General features: G+C 39.7%; 1 protein-coding gene across 2 annotated transcripts in view; it reads right to left on the reverse strand.

Annotated features, from left to right (window-relative positions):
* mfsd14ba (major facilitator superfamily domain containing 14Ba) overlaps positions 1 to 16,859 on the reverse strand; it is a 28,841-nt gene that overhangs the window by 10,783 nt on the left and 1,199 nt on the right. For both annotated transcript variants that reach the window (XM_056403427.1, XM_056403426.1), the window contains exons 2-5: positions 10,851 to 10,949; positions 8,938 to 9,000; positions 8,096 to 8,223; positions 6,289 to 6,403 (exon numbers count right to left, since the gene is read on the reverse strand). In XM_056403427.1, the coding sequence (XP_056259402.1) occupies positions 6,289 to 6,403; positions 8,096 to 8,223; positions 8,938 to 9,000; positions 10,851 to 10,949 (405 nt within the window). The remainder of the gene's footprint in view (positions 1 to 6,288; positions 6,404 to 8,095; positions 8,224 to 8,937; positions 9,001 to 10,850; positions 10,950 to 16,859) is intronic.

Here is a 16,859-nt window from a genome sequence, read left to right on the forward strand (position 1 = left end):
CATTTACTCCTATTCAAATGCATCAGTAATCACTTTTGACCAGGTGCAATGATTACATTATGTGTCCCAATTACCCAGGTGAAATGAAATAAATCACGTTGTTTCAATCATTTCATGGAAAGAGGTAAAAAATATTTTATTCCAACTTTATGAGCAACAGTGTAATAAACATGAGAATATTTTATGAGTGTATAATCACCTAAAATAATCACAGGTGTGTTTTCCTTCACTTAGAAAGAGCCATTTATATCTAGGTGCTCTTCAACGGAGTCCGCCATGTTGTGCCACCATGTTTTTACAGTAGCCTAGAACAGACAAACTGAACCAACCAGTGGCCTTTCACATTTTTACATTGACGCCGCAGATTTTATACGGAAGACAAAGAAGATGAAGACAAAGAGGAAGAAAGAAGATGTTGCTGGCAAACAATCCTTCTATCTATCTAACTATCTACCTTTTGTTGGCACAGATTTGAGAACCAACGTTTTGACAAATGGAGGATCACACTTATGTAGCACAAGAAGAAGCAGAGGTTAAAGAAGCCAAAACACGAAGAAGCCAAATGACAGCGAGACAGGTGACGGCAGAAAACAATGATCAACATAGGTGTGGCCTTTTCCAGATGGAAATCGCTGATAAAGGACAAATGTTTTCAGAGTGAAGCCAAAGTCACCTGCTATCTGCTGGACAAGTAATTTAGTATACTGATCGAATTGCAATTTGTTGTTTGATAGCTTTAGTTACAAACGTGACAAAATGGCTAACGCTAGCTAATGCGTGTTTGTATTGAAAGCATATAATTAATATCACATTTAGAAATGTACATTTATGCGCCAAAAGTATAATTTATCTTTGTGTGGATCCAAAACACCCAATGACTTTTCAGAGATCGGCCCACAGCTGCTATTCTTCATTTAGTTTGGTTATGCATGTCCAGGCGAGCCAACCCTCCAAGCACCTTAGGATGTATCAAAATGTATATCAGGTGTACATGACTGTTTGATATAGCACCTATTTTCTTGTGTTGCTGTTGACTCTCCAGCTATGAGAAAGGTCCCACAGAATCAACTTCTATGAAGGGAAAACCTTTTCATGCCACAGCTCCAGCATTGTCAACCATCAGTGCTTCTAGTAGGGTGGACAGGCAAGTCATTGCATTGAAATAATTGTGCTGTCCTGACATGTTATATTACCAACAAAAAGTTGCTGATTAATAGTTTTTTTTGTATAAGGTGTTATCTGTCATTACTCTGCTATTGTAACAGACCCTGCTGCACTGGGTATGTACACAGATAATAAGAGCCAGTAAAACATGAGAAATAATGAAGCAGAGGAAACTTGCTAAAGCCTTAGTTTGATGCTCCAATCAGTCACTACATCTTAATCCACATTCAAAAAAATATTAATCCACATCAGAAAATCCACAGGACCACGCCGTCGAATTGAGCTGTTTACTTCAAAACAGAAGAAAATAATAATACAGAACAATGTCCATTTCCAAAGTTATTATTAAAAACAAGAGACAAAGGAGTGGCTCCATTCTTGGCTTGCCTGACTAACCTGATATCACTCCCTGCCACTCCGCTTAGGGGAACATCAACGCAATACAGGTGCAAAGTAATTAAAAAAGGCAATTACCTTATTCCTATGTATTCCAAATTTAACAAATTAAATTCTATATATTTTTAACTATCCACACACCCATTTTAGTGACATAAACAATAACTTAAATGATTGTAAATATTGTAAATATGAACTGTAAATAATTCAACCTGTAAATAATGTGTATAATCCTTACTGTCTATTATTGTTATTTTACGTATGAAATCAAACTAACTAGTCCAACATCAATTAACTGCATTTAGGCTCCTACATCACTGCCCCCTAATTGTTATCAATGTTCTTGAAACAATTACTCAACTTAAATGACCCTACATGTTGTGTAACTTAATTAAAATCCAACTGTCCAGAGAAGTTTTCTTCTTCTTCTTCGTCTCATCCAAACGAGACATCAGCTTCAGAACAGTTCATCAATTGTCCTCAGATTCTTGAAGAAGACAAAGCTTGTTATTGGACAGCAAAGCTCATTGGTCTTGGTCTTGACTTTTACCTGACAAACAATGCCTTTCTTGTTGGGAGAAGTCTCCACAATTCTACACAATCAGCACCACATCACGTACACATCAGTTTCTTTCAGGTGTAGACCATCATTAACGTTTGGTGTTAAGGCCTCTAAATCGTTGAGATCTGAAGATGCCTTTGTGATGGGCCTGCTGTTTATGATAGCCTCAGCTTCACACAAAAAAGGTATGAAGACCTTCTTCATCCAAAAGTTGTTCCTTAACTGTGATGTTCAGGATTTTTCTTACTTAACGGATCAGCTGCTCCCAGCTTCCTCCGTGGTGAGAACCTGCAGGAGGATTGAAGTACCCTTCTGTTGCAAGTATGTTGTGATCTTGTTGGTGTTTCATTCTGAGATTGATTTCCTCAGCTCACTGTCAGCCGACCGGCAGTTGATTCCGTTATTTGAGTATATCTCTTTGACTTGTCCTCTTCTGGCAAGGAATCTTCTAATTGCATTGAGACATGCATCAGTGCCAAGCGAAGATGCAACTTCTAGGTGCACAGCTCGTATGGTGAGACATGTAAAGATGACACCCTACTTCTTTCTTGCTCTCTTCCTCTTTTCACCAGCAATGGGCCAAAGTAGTCGACTCCAACTCTTGAATGGAGGATCATCAGGCAGGACCCTGCATTTTGGCTGATCTGCCATGAGTTGCTTACCAGGTGGTCCGTGTGTCTCCAATCAGACTTTCAAATCTAAACTTAAAACGTATTTTTATTAACCTTAACTTTCAGTTAGCTTCTTATTATTTTACAAACTCAGGCTCTGTACCTGTTGCCATCCTACCACCGGCTGGTGGGCCTCAGTCCCAATAAACTAGTAAACTCAGTATAGTATAGTCCAGTTTGTCCTGCACTATAAACCTTCTGAAAATCACTGCATCACGTGTTTTTTCATTCAAGCATATGAGCACCCAGGCTGTGTGCCTCTCTCTCTCCCTTCTCCTTCTCTATCGCATTCCTGTTACTCTCCACAGGTCCTCCCGCCTCCAGAGCTGCAGCCGTAGAGTCTGGATCTGCAACTGCAAACCATGTACCCATGATCCTGTTTAATACCTGCTGCTAAACCTGCTAAAATTTACTATAATTAATAATGATAATTATTAATGTCATTAGCTGTCATTATTATTTTTTATCAGTAGGAGACCTACAGTTGCCATTGCACGTTGTTGATCTTTTCCTCTGTACTCTCTCTTGCTCCCTCTCTCTCTATCTCTCCAACCCAAGCGGTCGAGGCAGATGGCTGCCCACCCTGAGCCTGGTTCTGATCGAGGTTTCTGCCTCTTAAAAGGAAGTTTTTCTTGCCACTGTGCTTGCTCTTGGTAGGAATTGTTGGGTCTCTGTAAATAATATTATAAAGAGAAGGTCTAGACCTGCTCTATTTGGAAATTGCCTTGAGATAACTTATGTTGTGAATTGGCGCTATACAAATAAAAATTAACTTGATTTGACTTGACCCTTGCTTTAGCCATCATCAGGGTGGACTGTGCTTCACCATTTGCAAAGCACAGTAGTAGGTAGCTTGTTGTTCCATAAGTGTCTTCACTCATGTCAGCAAAGTGATGTAGCTGTGTGAAGACTGGTGCACCAAACTGCTTTGCCTTAACACATCTGTCAACTCCAAAATTCTCAAGCTTTTGCAGACTTGAGATCCACTTTTTGCAGCTTTTAATGACGCTGTCTGGCAGGTTTTCATCCCAGCTATATTTCTGTCGGCATAAATCTTGCAGTAGTCTTTTGGCAGACTAATGTAGCAAGAAAGCCCAGCAGATCAAAGATGGTACTGACGAGGGAAAGCAATCATCTCCTCGTGAGCCTCTCCTTGTTCTTTAAGGTTGATCTTGAACTTGTACGGCAGATACCATGTTCTTCCTTCGGTTGATTCAAGTTCAGCACTGTCAATCCTCACTGCATATCCTTCTTGACAATGTCATTCATGAATGCAATATATTCTTCATAAAACTTGACATGTTGAGTTGGCTTATCAGTGACTCTGTGGCAAAAGAAGTTGAGCTACCTGGGTCCAGAAATGCGTACATTGTCACAGTTTTTGATCCCTTTTGTGCCTTGACACACACTGGAATGATTGAAAGAACACAATCTTCTGTACCGGCCACGCAAAAGGTTTCCATCATTTATACGAAGGCACTTGATACAGACTGTTGTTCACAATTTCCTTTTGATGTTTCTTCTTGTGAGTCTTTGGAGTACATGTGCAGCAGTGTTGGATGCAGTAGAGAGCATTTCTTGACAGACTTTGCTTCTCAAAAAGTCGATCTTTTCTTTATGTGGCTTGCTCTTGAGCTTTCTGCAGTCTGCAAGGCTGTGTTGCTCTCCTTTGCAATAAGTACACGGCTTGCTGTTTGCATCCACTGTGACAGTTTGTGTTTGAGTTTGCTTGTTTGTCGCTGTCCATCCTGACGTTTTTTTCAGTTCTGTTGGAGACAACAGCTGCTACAACAGAACGTTCTTTGGTTTAAGTGTCTCTGCATACTGTGATTTTGCCTTCTGTCGGACTGTGTCTTTTGTGTTTGTAGTGGTTTCTTTTATGTTTTTCATACAGTAGGTGTAATATAACTGAATTGCTTGTTAACAAAGTTGACAAAATCATTGAACTTCACTCTTTTCTTTGTGTTTTCTTGTAGGTCAGAGGCATACTTTCTCCAGGTTTCATCGTTTGTATGGCCAGTGCCTTTATGTTAGCTGCGTTATTCAAGTCTTCCATGTAACTAATGTCTATCATTGCGTTGGAGCAGCCTGTAAGGAACAATGCAAAGGACTGTAGCGCTGTCTTCTGCCAATCCAAAGCCTGCTTTATGTAGGTTTCTGTTATCTTATAATCATCACACAAAAAGTCCTTTAGCAATTGTTTTGCCTCAGCATAGCCTGCTGAAGGTTCCATGTAGAGGCAGCTCTTCATCAACTCATGCGGTTGTCCACTGGTATACTACAACAAAAATTGAGAGGATCTCAACTGTCACCAGTTTGGCCTTCAATTCCATGTTCAATCGATCTGATAAAGGATTTATATTAAAGTGGGTCAACACTGAATGTTGTAATGGTGAGATGTGGAAGTAAAGATGCTTTGTGACTCTTCACAAGGTATTCTGTGACGTTGGCTTGTTCAGTAACATTGCTAGATGTAGAGCACAGAGCTGCTATGTAAATAAACTTTGCGGTGGATTAATATTATTCATATCGCACAGACCAGACAGGAACATAATAAAATACTTTTTTAAATACAATACCTCTGTTTCTTCTCACTGATGCCTTTGGAGGGCTTCCATTCTTTCCTGTTCATCATCCACCGGAGCTGCCGCACTTGTACCTTCCCTGGCTCCTCTCCCACACTAAGACCTGACTGCTCTGCCACCTCTGCCTCTCCGCCCCCTCCCTCACCCTCTAACATCTGTGCCAGTAACGCTAACGGCACTTTGCCAACGCTATCTCACTATAACACTAAACGACTACCATTACTTTCATTACTATTTTATTAGCATGTAAAGAAGCTAGCTAATGTGAGCCATAAAACGCTACCACAATGCAGAACAAGTGTTTATAATATTCATTATCTTACATGTCAGCTATTACCTATATAATACAATATCTGAATATAGCCATATAAACGAACCTTTTCACTTGAAAGACTAGTTGATGCAGTAGTTTGTCAACTGATGACCACCGTAAACTCTCCGACACGCTTGGAAAGGAAGGGGTGAAGGGACAGGTATTCAGTTGGTTGGTTGCTGCATTCTCAAGGCTAAATGCTACTCAATCCTACACACTGCTCCTTTGAGGTTAGTAATGAATAGTTGTTACAATTATATAAAAGTTCGTATCATTGATTGGACATTGGGTGGGTCAATCGCTGTGAAAAACGCTTAATGATGTGCTCTGAGGATCCACTACTGCTGCTTCTAAGTCGACTGAAAGTGAAAGTGATATTTCACTGACGTCTGACAGGAAACAGCTGCCATGCACAATGTCAGACTAAATAATGAAGAGAAACAGAACTGTTTGATCATCAGCCTGTAAAGGAGCTTTTCTTTGTAAATTTCATTGTGAGCAGTACATTTAGATAGCTTCTGTTTTATATATATATTTTTATTTAAAGATTTATACATTTTCTCTAAATTCAGGGATGCATTAAACAAGAGGCCTTACCAGACCATAGGCAGTACTCCTCTCTCTTTCTGCTGTCACATCAGCAACGTAGGCGAAGATGACCGAGAAGGTTACAGAGAAAGCTCCAGACATGGAAATCATGGCGAAGTACCACCTGGGGGATGAGCAGTTGTCAAAAAAACTTTTAACAACTTCAGTTCTCTAGAAAGAACCTGAACCACTGCAGCAGTGCTGTGAGTGACGAATGTTGAAGGACCCAACTAGTATTTCATATAAAGATTGAGCACTTGACTTGTTTTTGATCCATTAGCTCATATTCATCACAGTAGAACTGAACACACCACAAACTGAGACAATGTAAAACCTGATGGAAATATGTCATGTATTCACAGTATGGTTCCTTCGAGTATTAAACTGAGGAATATTAGTTTCTCAATCAGTCCACACACATAATGGCCCTCATTTATCAATCTTGCGTGAAAACAGGCGCAGATCTGAGCACAGAATTGGTCGTACGATAGGATACACGTGTGATTCATGAAACATTCGTATCTGAGCAATCCCAGCGTACGAATGATCGGCTCTTGATAAATGTGGCGGCTGAATTCGATCGTCATTAACATGTTACGCCGTTAAATATTCCTGGTTCGGAGGCCTCGCCCACTAAGGTCAAACTTGGAGAGAAGAGTTACTGGCAAAAAACGAAACTTTTCAGGATGGAGATCAACATCCTGACATCCGAGGTGGCGCAAAATAAGGATGTGCTTTTTGGCAGTCTGAAACGTGGGGTCAAAGGAGCTCATAAAACCGCTGTGTGGAAGAAGGTAATGGAGATGAGTTTGGTTCTGCAGTGCCGCCTCCTGCAGCCGCGCGCCAACACAGCTGTTTTGAAAAATAAAAGAATCGTGTGCGCCCCCGGTCACCTGGCCACCACGTTTAAAAGTGATAGCTTGGCATCACAAATCACCTGTACATTTATAGAGTGGTAGTTTTTGTGATTGATGAATGCGTAATCATTCATGGATGGTGCCTTCAGACGCACATGAGTGAAATCAATTGCTCCAACCAAATTTGGAAACCCAGCAATCTGGAGATCCCTGCGGTCTCTGAAAACACGCTCACGTCTGACACGCACGTATTGTTCCTCCAAAACGAGTAAATCTGCCATCGTTATGATTTAATAACTGTCAAAGCATCTGTTTAAAAAGGTGAGTGAGTAAACATCTGACCAACCACAGTGCAACAATGATTATCTCACTAGATGCTTTTAATTGTTGTTCCAGTTGTGTCATACCCATCGGAAAAAACAAAAAACAATTACACAATTTTGCCATGAGTTCATTTAACACACATTTCTGCTTGTATTTATTATTATTTCAAATTTTAATGTGCAATAATTAGATGTCATGTTAGGCTATTTAGCCTATCATATTGTATACTATCAAAAAAGTGGTATCAGTAAAAAACGTGGGCTTTTTTTAAATTCAAATTTTTTTTATCTTGTTTTATTCGTTTTAAGAATCCGTTTTGATCTGTTCTAAATATGTGACTGTTTATGCTAATGACAGCTGAGGTTTGTTTAATTATTTAAAAACTAAGCCAGATTTTGCTGTGCTGCACCGCAAATCCAGACTCAGATTTGCGTACACGAGCTCAGACCTGACGTGAGATCTGATCGTAGCTCCCGCTCACGTCCAAATTGATAAATGCCGAAGCTTGCGTGGAAATGGTCGTACGCATGGTTTTCTGCTGTATGTTCATTTGATAAATGAGGGCCCTTAAGTTTTGGTCTGCCATCGTTTTTCATTACTGCATTTCTTTGGATGGTATTAACAGAGAGTCCTACCAAGGGCTGAGCCTCATCAGTGGGATTGGAGCGCAAGTGAAGAAGACAGTGACCAACAGGAAGGAGCGCCTGCCCCACACGTCTGACAGTGCACCAATCAGAGGAGCAGACATGAATGACAGCAGACCCTTGACACGAGGAGGTGAAATCAGTGACAATATAAACAACAGTATAAACACATTATGGAAACATATTATTGTTTTGCCTTGGATTAAACAAGATTCCACATGGATTCATCTTTTAAACACTAAGAGTGTGTCCAGTTGGCCTTTCTCTCTGGCAGAAAAGTGCTGGCAGGACGCTGGGGGGCGCTACATCCCAGTGCATCAAAAAACGCGGCACATGGCTTGCTCAAATGACAATTGAGCGATACAATATACAATATCTTGAATCAATATCACTGGTGTGTGATAGACTAGCATTGCCCTTTTGCTTTTTATTACTATTTGTTTGACTTTGATTTCCACTATGGGCAAAAACTGGAAGATGTTTGCCCTCTGTCTGGATGGGCATACCACCACTCAATCAGCCCAAACGAGCTTCTCCTCCATTTTCTTGGTTACCAGGGTGATAAGTAGCTGCAGTGACGATACAAGCACCTTTCTGAAAAGTTCAGAGATTTTCAACTAAAAGCGCTCAGAGCGCCTGCACAAAAAGTACAGAGGGTGCAGCGCCTTCTTTACCAATAAGGAACAAAAAACACTGGCACTCAGAAAAAAACACTAAAGGGACACACCCCCTAATATCAGTTTACTACTCATGGTTAGTACATCATTAATTAATGCAGAAATCTCTGCATTACTCTTCCTAAATGTGTTGTTATGTACAGTGTGAGTTCTTACCTTCACACCCTGAATGAGTCCATTCATCAGGAATGTGTGCTGTGGAAATGTTTCATGTAAAACCTACAAAAACAGAAAACATTTATAAAACCTACACAAAAAACTTTAATTTGTGGAGCAAGATACAAACTATCTATCCTACACTTCACTATGTTCAAACTATATATCTTGCTCCACAAGATACAAATGATGTATCTTTCAAGTCTCTTTTCAGGGGGGAGCATTCATATTCAAAAAGCTTAAAAAAAGGCATTTGCGTATTCCACTACTAACTATAAATAAGCTACATAATTTGAATTCTTTCCATGTCCAATATATCTGAATTTTGGTTTCAATACAAGCCAATACTTTTCGTAAAGCTGGCATGCGGTACTTTTCCTATGTTTAGCAGAGCAAACTAAACTTCTACATGTTAGTGCACCACCTGCGGTTATTCAAACATGCAGGTAAACCCTTGGACAAGGGTTAGTATTCAGTATTGTCTATACTGGATGTGATTCAGTCATCTGTCTCTCTTTTTTTTTTTTAAAGCAATTTTTGTAATGCCTTTATTAGAGTGACAGTCAGACATACACAGGAAAGTTGGGGGGAAAGAGGGTCCACGGGTCGGTTTCGAACTGGGGCTGCTGCAGTTAGAACTAACCCTTAATGGTACACGATCTACCTGGTGAGCCACCGAAGCGCCGCCTGTCTCACTTTTAATCAGTACAGCTGTCTACAGTGGTACCATAACAGCTCATAATTGACTATCACATAACTGCAGCCGTGCTATTGTCTGTCAAACTCTTGATCTATTTAATTTCAACTACAGACTGAGGTTACCTTCATAACTACAGCTATATAAATTCAGGATGACAGTCATCCATGTCTTTATGGCATCTAAACATTCTTTTAACATGGACAATTGGTTTCTCTCATCAGGTTTAAAAGAGCTGTACAGCTGGAGATCATCGGCATCACTCCATGGCAGACCCAGAGATGCCCACCAGCTGGTTTAGCCTATTTAATGAAATGCTGTGGTCGACAGTATCAAAAGCAAAGCTGAGGTCAAGTAAAACCACAAATTTTCATTAGCATTTCCTGTTTGCAGCATCATAATATCGAAAGTGACTAAGCCATTTCTGTTGAATGTAATTTGTGGAAACCTCACTGAAAGGAGTCATACAGGCTGTGTGTTTGAAAGACTGCTGTAAGATGCTTGGCAACAATCATTTCCAACATTTTTGGACACAAGAGGCAGCTTGGATATAGGCCTATAATTTAGAGGAAGGGTGGGTCAAGATGTGTATTTTTCAGCAAAGGCTGAACTATAGCGTGTTAAAACTGGCTTGGAACACAGCCAGTTCAAAGGGACAGATTTACAATAGATAAAATAGTGGAGCATATTGAATTAAAAATATTTAAAAACAGGGATGAGGGAAGAATGTCAAGTGTACCAGATGAAGGCTTAATTTTGTGTAACAATTCTGTTATGCCCTTCAAGGAAAAAGGAGAAAAGAAGTTTAAAGTAGGGGAGCAAGGAACACCAGTGGCATGACGGTTGGAATATGGGGGGGTATTTGCTCTGATAACAGCGACGGAGTTTATAGTCTCAAATAGGACTTTTGAATACCTTTTTTTTGATACAATTATGTTGGCAAAATAAACAGTCCTATCTTAAAGAGCTCTGAATGATCTGTCATAATCTGAATGAAATGATGAGAGATGCTAGAATTGCTTAATTTGCCAACCTTGCATTGCATCAAACAAAAGGAATTGAAAAGTCAAATTTGAGACTATAATAGGACTGTCATATTTAGTATCTGGTCTTCTCCACATGGGAGCTGAGGCATAGCCACCATTGCTCTGTATGAACCCAGTGAGCAGGCTGGATGTTTAACACTATCTTCCCCCCACCATGCAGTGTTACTCACAGTGAGCATGGGTGTGGTGAGTAAACCCCAGGCGAAGAACTCCAGGAAGATCACTACCACTGCATGATACACACTGGGCCTGCCGATACCCTGCTGGAGCTGAAACAAACACACACACACACACACACACACACACACACACACACACACACACACACACACACACACACATTTTATAAGTGTAACATGACTCTATATTAAAAGGGTACTAATTTACTCAAGTCTGTGAAATCAGTTGTATAATGCCGTCTGTGACTCTTGTGGGAAGTTTTTAAAGTTTGCAAAAATAACTCTGGTGACATCACTATGACATCATAACTTATGTTCAGTTATATATCGGTGTTTCCACGCAATAAATTAAAGATGGCATCAAATTCTGAGAATTGTAGGATTCTGTATTCTTGGAGGTTATGTGCTTCTAGGGACTCTTGCAGGTTCTTACTTGTGCAATACGAATTTTGCTGGAGTACCCCTTTAACTTCAAAGTCCGGGCCGTTTCATCCCAGCTGATCATTTTCTAAATCATCAATCAGGTTTTGGATTGATTTCCTTCCTTCCAGGCAGCCACTGGTTTCAGTTCATTTCTATAAAAATCTACTGGCAGACACATTAAACTGCTTACTTGTTTTCAATATTTCATTATCAGCATTAAGAGCAGGAACTATTTTCAAAATTGTCCCCATTTGGGGGCTCTGACATCTGAAATTTGCAAGTCACTGTGGTATTTCCACACCAAGATATTTGCACAAAACCAAGCACAGTTGTTGTGCTCCTGTTGCTTCTTGCACTTCAGAGTTGTAGTATCATGTGATTGAAAAAAATTTGTTGTGTGAGTTGTGTTGTTTCTTGCAAAATTTTCCCTGTCAACAATTTAGCCACCGATGAAATCTTTGTCTGTTTAATGATGTCATGAGACCACAGGAGAGAGCTTGAGTTTGTCATCACTTGTCAACATACCTGGTACACACTGAATTTAAGAAATTATTTGAGCCATCACCACAGGTTGAGTCCACAGTTACAACAAAAGCTGCCAGATTACAGTGAACTACAGGAACTGAAACAGAAATTCTTAAAACATTGCAGCTTTTGTCCCTGCAAACATAAAAACATTGTGATCCTTCCTCAAACATACTGCCAATCGCTTAAAACGCCCTAACCTTTGCTTGCCTCTCCAAGACTGAGTGAACTCAAAACCTTACTTTTCTTTTGTCAAGAAGCATGAAAGACAAAACACCAGCATCCCTGCTGAGCCTGCATCACTGCAGACAAGCTGAGAAATAAGGTATTAAGGTTTGTACCAAGCATGCAAAAGATTTCAATGCTGTCAGTAAATCTAACCAAGATTACAAAAAAACAAACATAGATATTCATAATCTGGAATTTTCCTTCAACATAATTTAAGAAAATTATAAGTAAACTAGAAAATTCCTGGAGAAATTTTGAATGTGCCTGCTGCTTGGTGCGTGTACTTCACTCCTTATGTTTCAATCTGTAAAAAGGACATTACTTTCAGTTTCAATCATGTCGTAGAGACTTATCCTGTCACTGACCACGCCAAAATGACCTTACAATAATGGTTTTTAGCTAAAACTATCCTCACAATTATAGAAAGACATGTACACACTGTCAAAAATCTTCAAAAAGAAAAACTTGATAATAAGTAAAAGTTACAAAAATTACTCTCAGGCACTTCTGTTGTTTTGGTCAGTGGGTCCTGGCTTGGCTTATAAAAATAAAAGATCATGTGTGTAGACAAAAACAATGTTACTTGGAGCACATGGCAAAGAAAGCATAAAGGACGAGGACAAGCGAAAGTGCAAAAATGGCTAAGCGCCTTGGCTAAGAGTTTGGAACTACATAGCTACAGAGCTACAAAAAGCCATTGAGCTGGGCTTTGAGCCTGGACTTTGAGCTTTTAGCAAAGTGTGAATTGATCACAACTGTTTTATCCACTGGGGGCTGGCACATCTTTAAGGGGCGTTACCTGTCTTCTCCTGTGTTTCAACTTGGAGAAGAGAGTAATTTTCCACTGAACTTTTAAGTAGTTTCTAGAGTTTACCTATAAACTCACACATCCATCTTCCACCATGACCATAAAACATTAAATTAAATAACATATAAACCTAATGGCACTAATAATGACAGACAGGAATAATACAAGTGTTGATTTCATAATACATCTTTCAAACCTGGAATTTAGCATACTTAGATTAGATTAGATTAGATTAACTTCATTTATTTACTACAATTGGTTAACTGATCAAACAACATAATAAACATTTCCTGAAGCTTATAGTCTATAAATGTGGATTATACAGCAGTTCTTTGACTGTAATAATAATAATATGGACATTCTGGATGTCAAGTAGTGTATGTTACCTTGTGTGAAGGATGCTGACAGTATGGTCACATTGTCTTAAAGTCTACATGTTACATTTCAAACATTCTATAGGATAAGAAGTTTGGGATTGCATAGAAACATCTCATGAGTTACAGAACAGTTAGACATTTAATTATTTATTCTTCCTCAGATCTGTGTCTGTTGTAGTTGTAGTTAATGACTCTTATCTAGAGAGGGACAGAGGAAGGCAGGCTGGTGTGTGTGTGCGTGTGTTCATGCTCATGCATGAACACAGAGAGGCCAGGATTCACACCTTAGTGATAATCAGTCCTTTTGGTGTTACTTGTCCTGTATAAGAAACAATCAAATATCATTAGAAGGAGTCTTATGATACAAACTGGAGATTTAGCGTATGTTCTCCAGTTACATGGTGTCCATTCGCTGATCCTCTGGAGCTGACCCTTTGACCCTTGGTCTGATTCTGTGTTCCTCTGGCATGCTAAAAGCGTGGTCTGTTTGTGAGAGAAGGGTCCTTTGTCTTTGTTTCCTATCAATTTGATAGTTTGATGGTGGGAAGAGTAACAAAGTGTCAATTTTGGGTCCATAATTCTGCATGTCCTTACAAGCAACTTCTTTAATGGATCATGCCTGGTGCCAGACCCGGTATGTACACTACAACTATAAAATACATCATAATGAGACCAAAATTGGGTGATACAGGACAAAAAAATCTCTACATTTTCAACATAAAAATAGTCAATGAAGGTTGGAAATTGTGGGATTTAAACAGAGTTTGTCTGACATTTTTTGAGGGAAATTAACAGGGATGGCAGTTAGAGTTCGCATTTAGCTCCGGTTAGCCAGTGGAGCTGTTCCTAAAGTAAGACAGCAGACAACGCTGAAGATGTCATAAACATCACAATGCTTACAACAACACCGCACTGAGCGAGCGAGAGAGAGGGACAGAAAGAGAAGCTAGTGCTAACTACTAAGCTAAAGTAACTAGCAGATCTGAACAGCATGTAAACACAAACTTCTGAGTTAGCGGAAATCGCTAAAGGGAGCAGAGAGCTTTAAGTTCTGGAGCAGAACTAGTGTAAGTTTGTACAGTAGGTAGTTAGACACTATGATGAAATAAACAGAAACACATAATTACATGGTATCGGATGGGTGCATAGACCGTGTACTTGCTGATACGCAATCCAGTATTTTAGGCAATATCGGAGGCATTTCTGATACTAATTATGTGACTGCAATGCAATAGCAATGAATGATATTATTATTCTGCATACTTATCGGCTTATTCCTCTTCCCTATCAAAATTTCGGCGTATAACTAGTCCCGCAGCTTCGAAAAAACCCTGACAATATATATATCAATGCTCAATCGGGAATGGTGTGCTATGACTTTTCTAAGCAATTCGAGTAACCATGGCAACGTAAATGGCAATCAAAGGCGAAAAAATTTCCATAGAGAATGAATGGGGAGACGTCTTCAAAACGACCAACTTTGGAGCTCTACTGCTGCGTCATATTACTCAATCTACACACGGCTTCGTCAATAGTTGAGAAATTTGTCCTGTTTCTTACAATGTGTCTATCTCAGCACAGAGATTTACAGAATTTGAACATTAGCCTCAATGAGATGGGAGTACCCACCACCTCTCCCATCGACATTCAATGAATACAAATTCAGGAGCTGATTTCCCCAAGAAATGCAGAAGTGACTTTTTTGTAGCTCGCTCTTTGTCCACATTTTTGGCTCTAGAAACACCAAAGCCAGATATACAGTGCACGAAGGTCTTGTGCCCATCATGGTCTGTTGATCAATCTGATAGGAGTTACCGTTTTTTCGCCGAGCTCAAATCATACCCAGATCTGTGTCAGCTCTGTCTTCCAGCTAGACACAGGTGTTTGAACCAGCTCGTTAAGACAGTCTTTGATCTTTGTGATGTTTACAAACACAGAAACACGCGCGCGCACACACACACACACACACACACACACACACACACACACAACACACACACACACACACACACACACACACACACACAGATTACAGTTCAGACTGGAGAGTGCAACACAGCAGCAAGCATATTGAATTTTCTTTGAGCTTTGAGCTACAGGAACTGTTCAACCATCGTAGTAGCTCTCCCATAGCAATACACACACACACACACACACACACACACACACACACACACACACAAAACCCCCACCTAAGGCTAAATAACAGAAACACCTCTGTACTACATCCTCCACAGTGATCAATTGAATTCACAACTGTCCAAAACTATTTTAATAATAAATTGCCAACTGAGTATATTAGCAATTATCAGGTGTATGCTCAGGCTCCCAAGTGCCTAACTACAATTAATTGGTTGATTTTGTTGCTGTTCTAACCTGGGAACTGATATATCTGGTAACCTAAAGAGGTTCTTTAATTTTATAGATTCATCATATATTATTATTATCACCCTATAACATGTTTAACCCTCCCTCCCCATTTTCAAAAGTAAAATTTTAACTGACTTTGTAATTTTATCTGAGAACATTTTTACACAGTGATTTACTTCCACTGATGTCTTTTAACTAATAGTAGTGACACTGTTCACGTGCTGATGTGCTGACATCAGTGTGATGTCCCATTTCCAGTCAGTTTCTGTTACTGGTAGAGTTGATCGCTGCTCTTTCTGACCACAGTTAATGTTGCTGTTTTCAGAAATGCCTCCGATATTGCCTAAAATACTGGATTGCGTATCAGCAAGTACACGGTCTATGCACCCATCCGATACCATGTAATTATGTGTTTCTGTTTATTTCAGTGTATAACTACCTACTGTACATTTAAACTTACACTATTTCTGCTCCAGCACTTAGGGCTCTCTGCTACTTTTAGCGACTTCCGCTAACTCAGAAGTTGTTTACATGCTGTTCAGATCTGCTAGTTACTTTAGCTTAGCAGTTACCACTAGCTTCTCTTCTCTCCCTCTCTCTAGCTTGCTCAGTGCAGTGATGTTGTAACTTCAGTGTAGAGGATTGTGATGTTTATTACATCTTTAACTATGTCTGCTGTCTTACTTTAGGTACAGCTCCACTCACTAACCGGAGCTATCTGTGAATTCGAACTGCCATCCCTGAAAATTTCCCTCAAAAAAGTCAAACTCTTTTCAAATCCCTCAATTTCCAACCTATTTTTATATAGAAAATGTAGAGGTTTTTTTTGTCCTGTATCACCCAGTTTTGGTCTCATTCTGATATCTTTCACAGTTTTTGAGGAAGTTGTGGGAGTACCCTTCACCTCTCCCACTGACTGCAACACAAATTCAGGAGCAGGTGTTACAGGGCAGAAATGGGCAAAGCTGATTCTGATTGGCTAATTGAACTCATTAATTCTTAGCCTTTTAACTCAGGTATGAGAACAAGGTAAATCAACAGTGTATTTGCCTGTACTTGTGTGTGCATGTTGATGTGTGGTTAGTTGTGTGTGTGTACATGTCTTTCTATAATTGTGAGGATAATTTTAGCTAAAAACCATTACTGTACGGTCATTTGGGCCAGGTCAGTGTCAGGATAAGTCATATAACATGAATGAAACTGAAATTAAATGTCCTTTGTACAGATTGAAACGTGAGGAGTGAAGTACACACACAAAGCAGCAGGCAC

Source organism: Seriola aureovittata, chromosome 18 (assembly GCF_021018895.1).
Source record: "Seriola aureovittata isolate HTS-2021-v1 ecotype China chromosome 18, ASM2101889v1, whole genome shotgun sequence".
In the NCBI taxonomy this organism is placed as follows: domain Eukaryota; kingdom Metazoa; phylum Chordata; class Actinopteri; order Carangiformes; family Carangidae; genus Seriola; species Seriola aureovittata.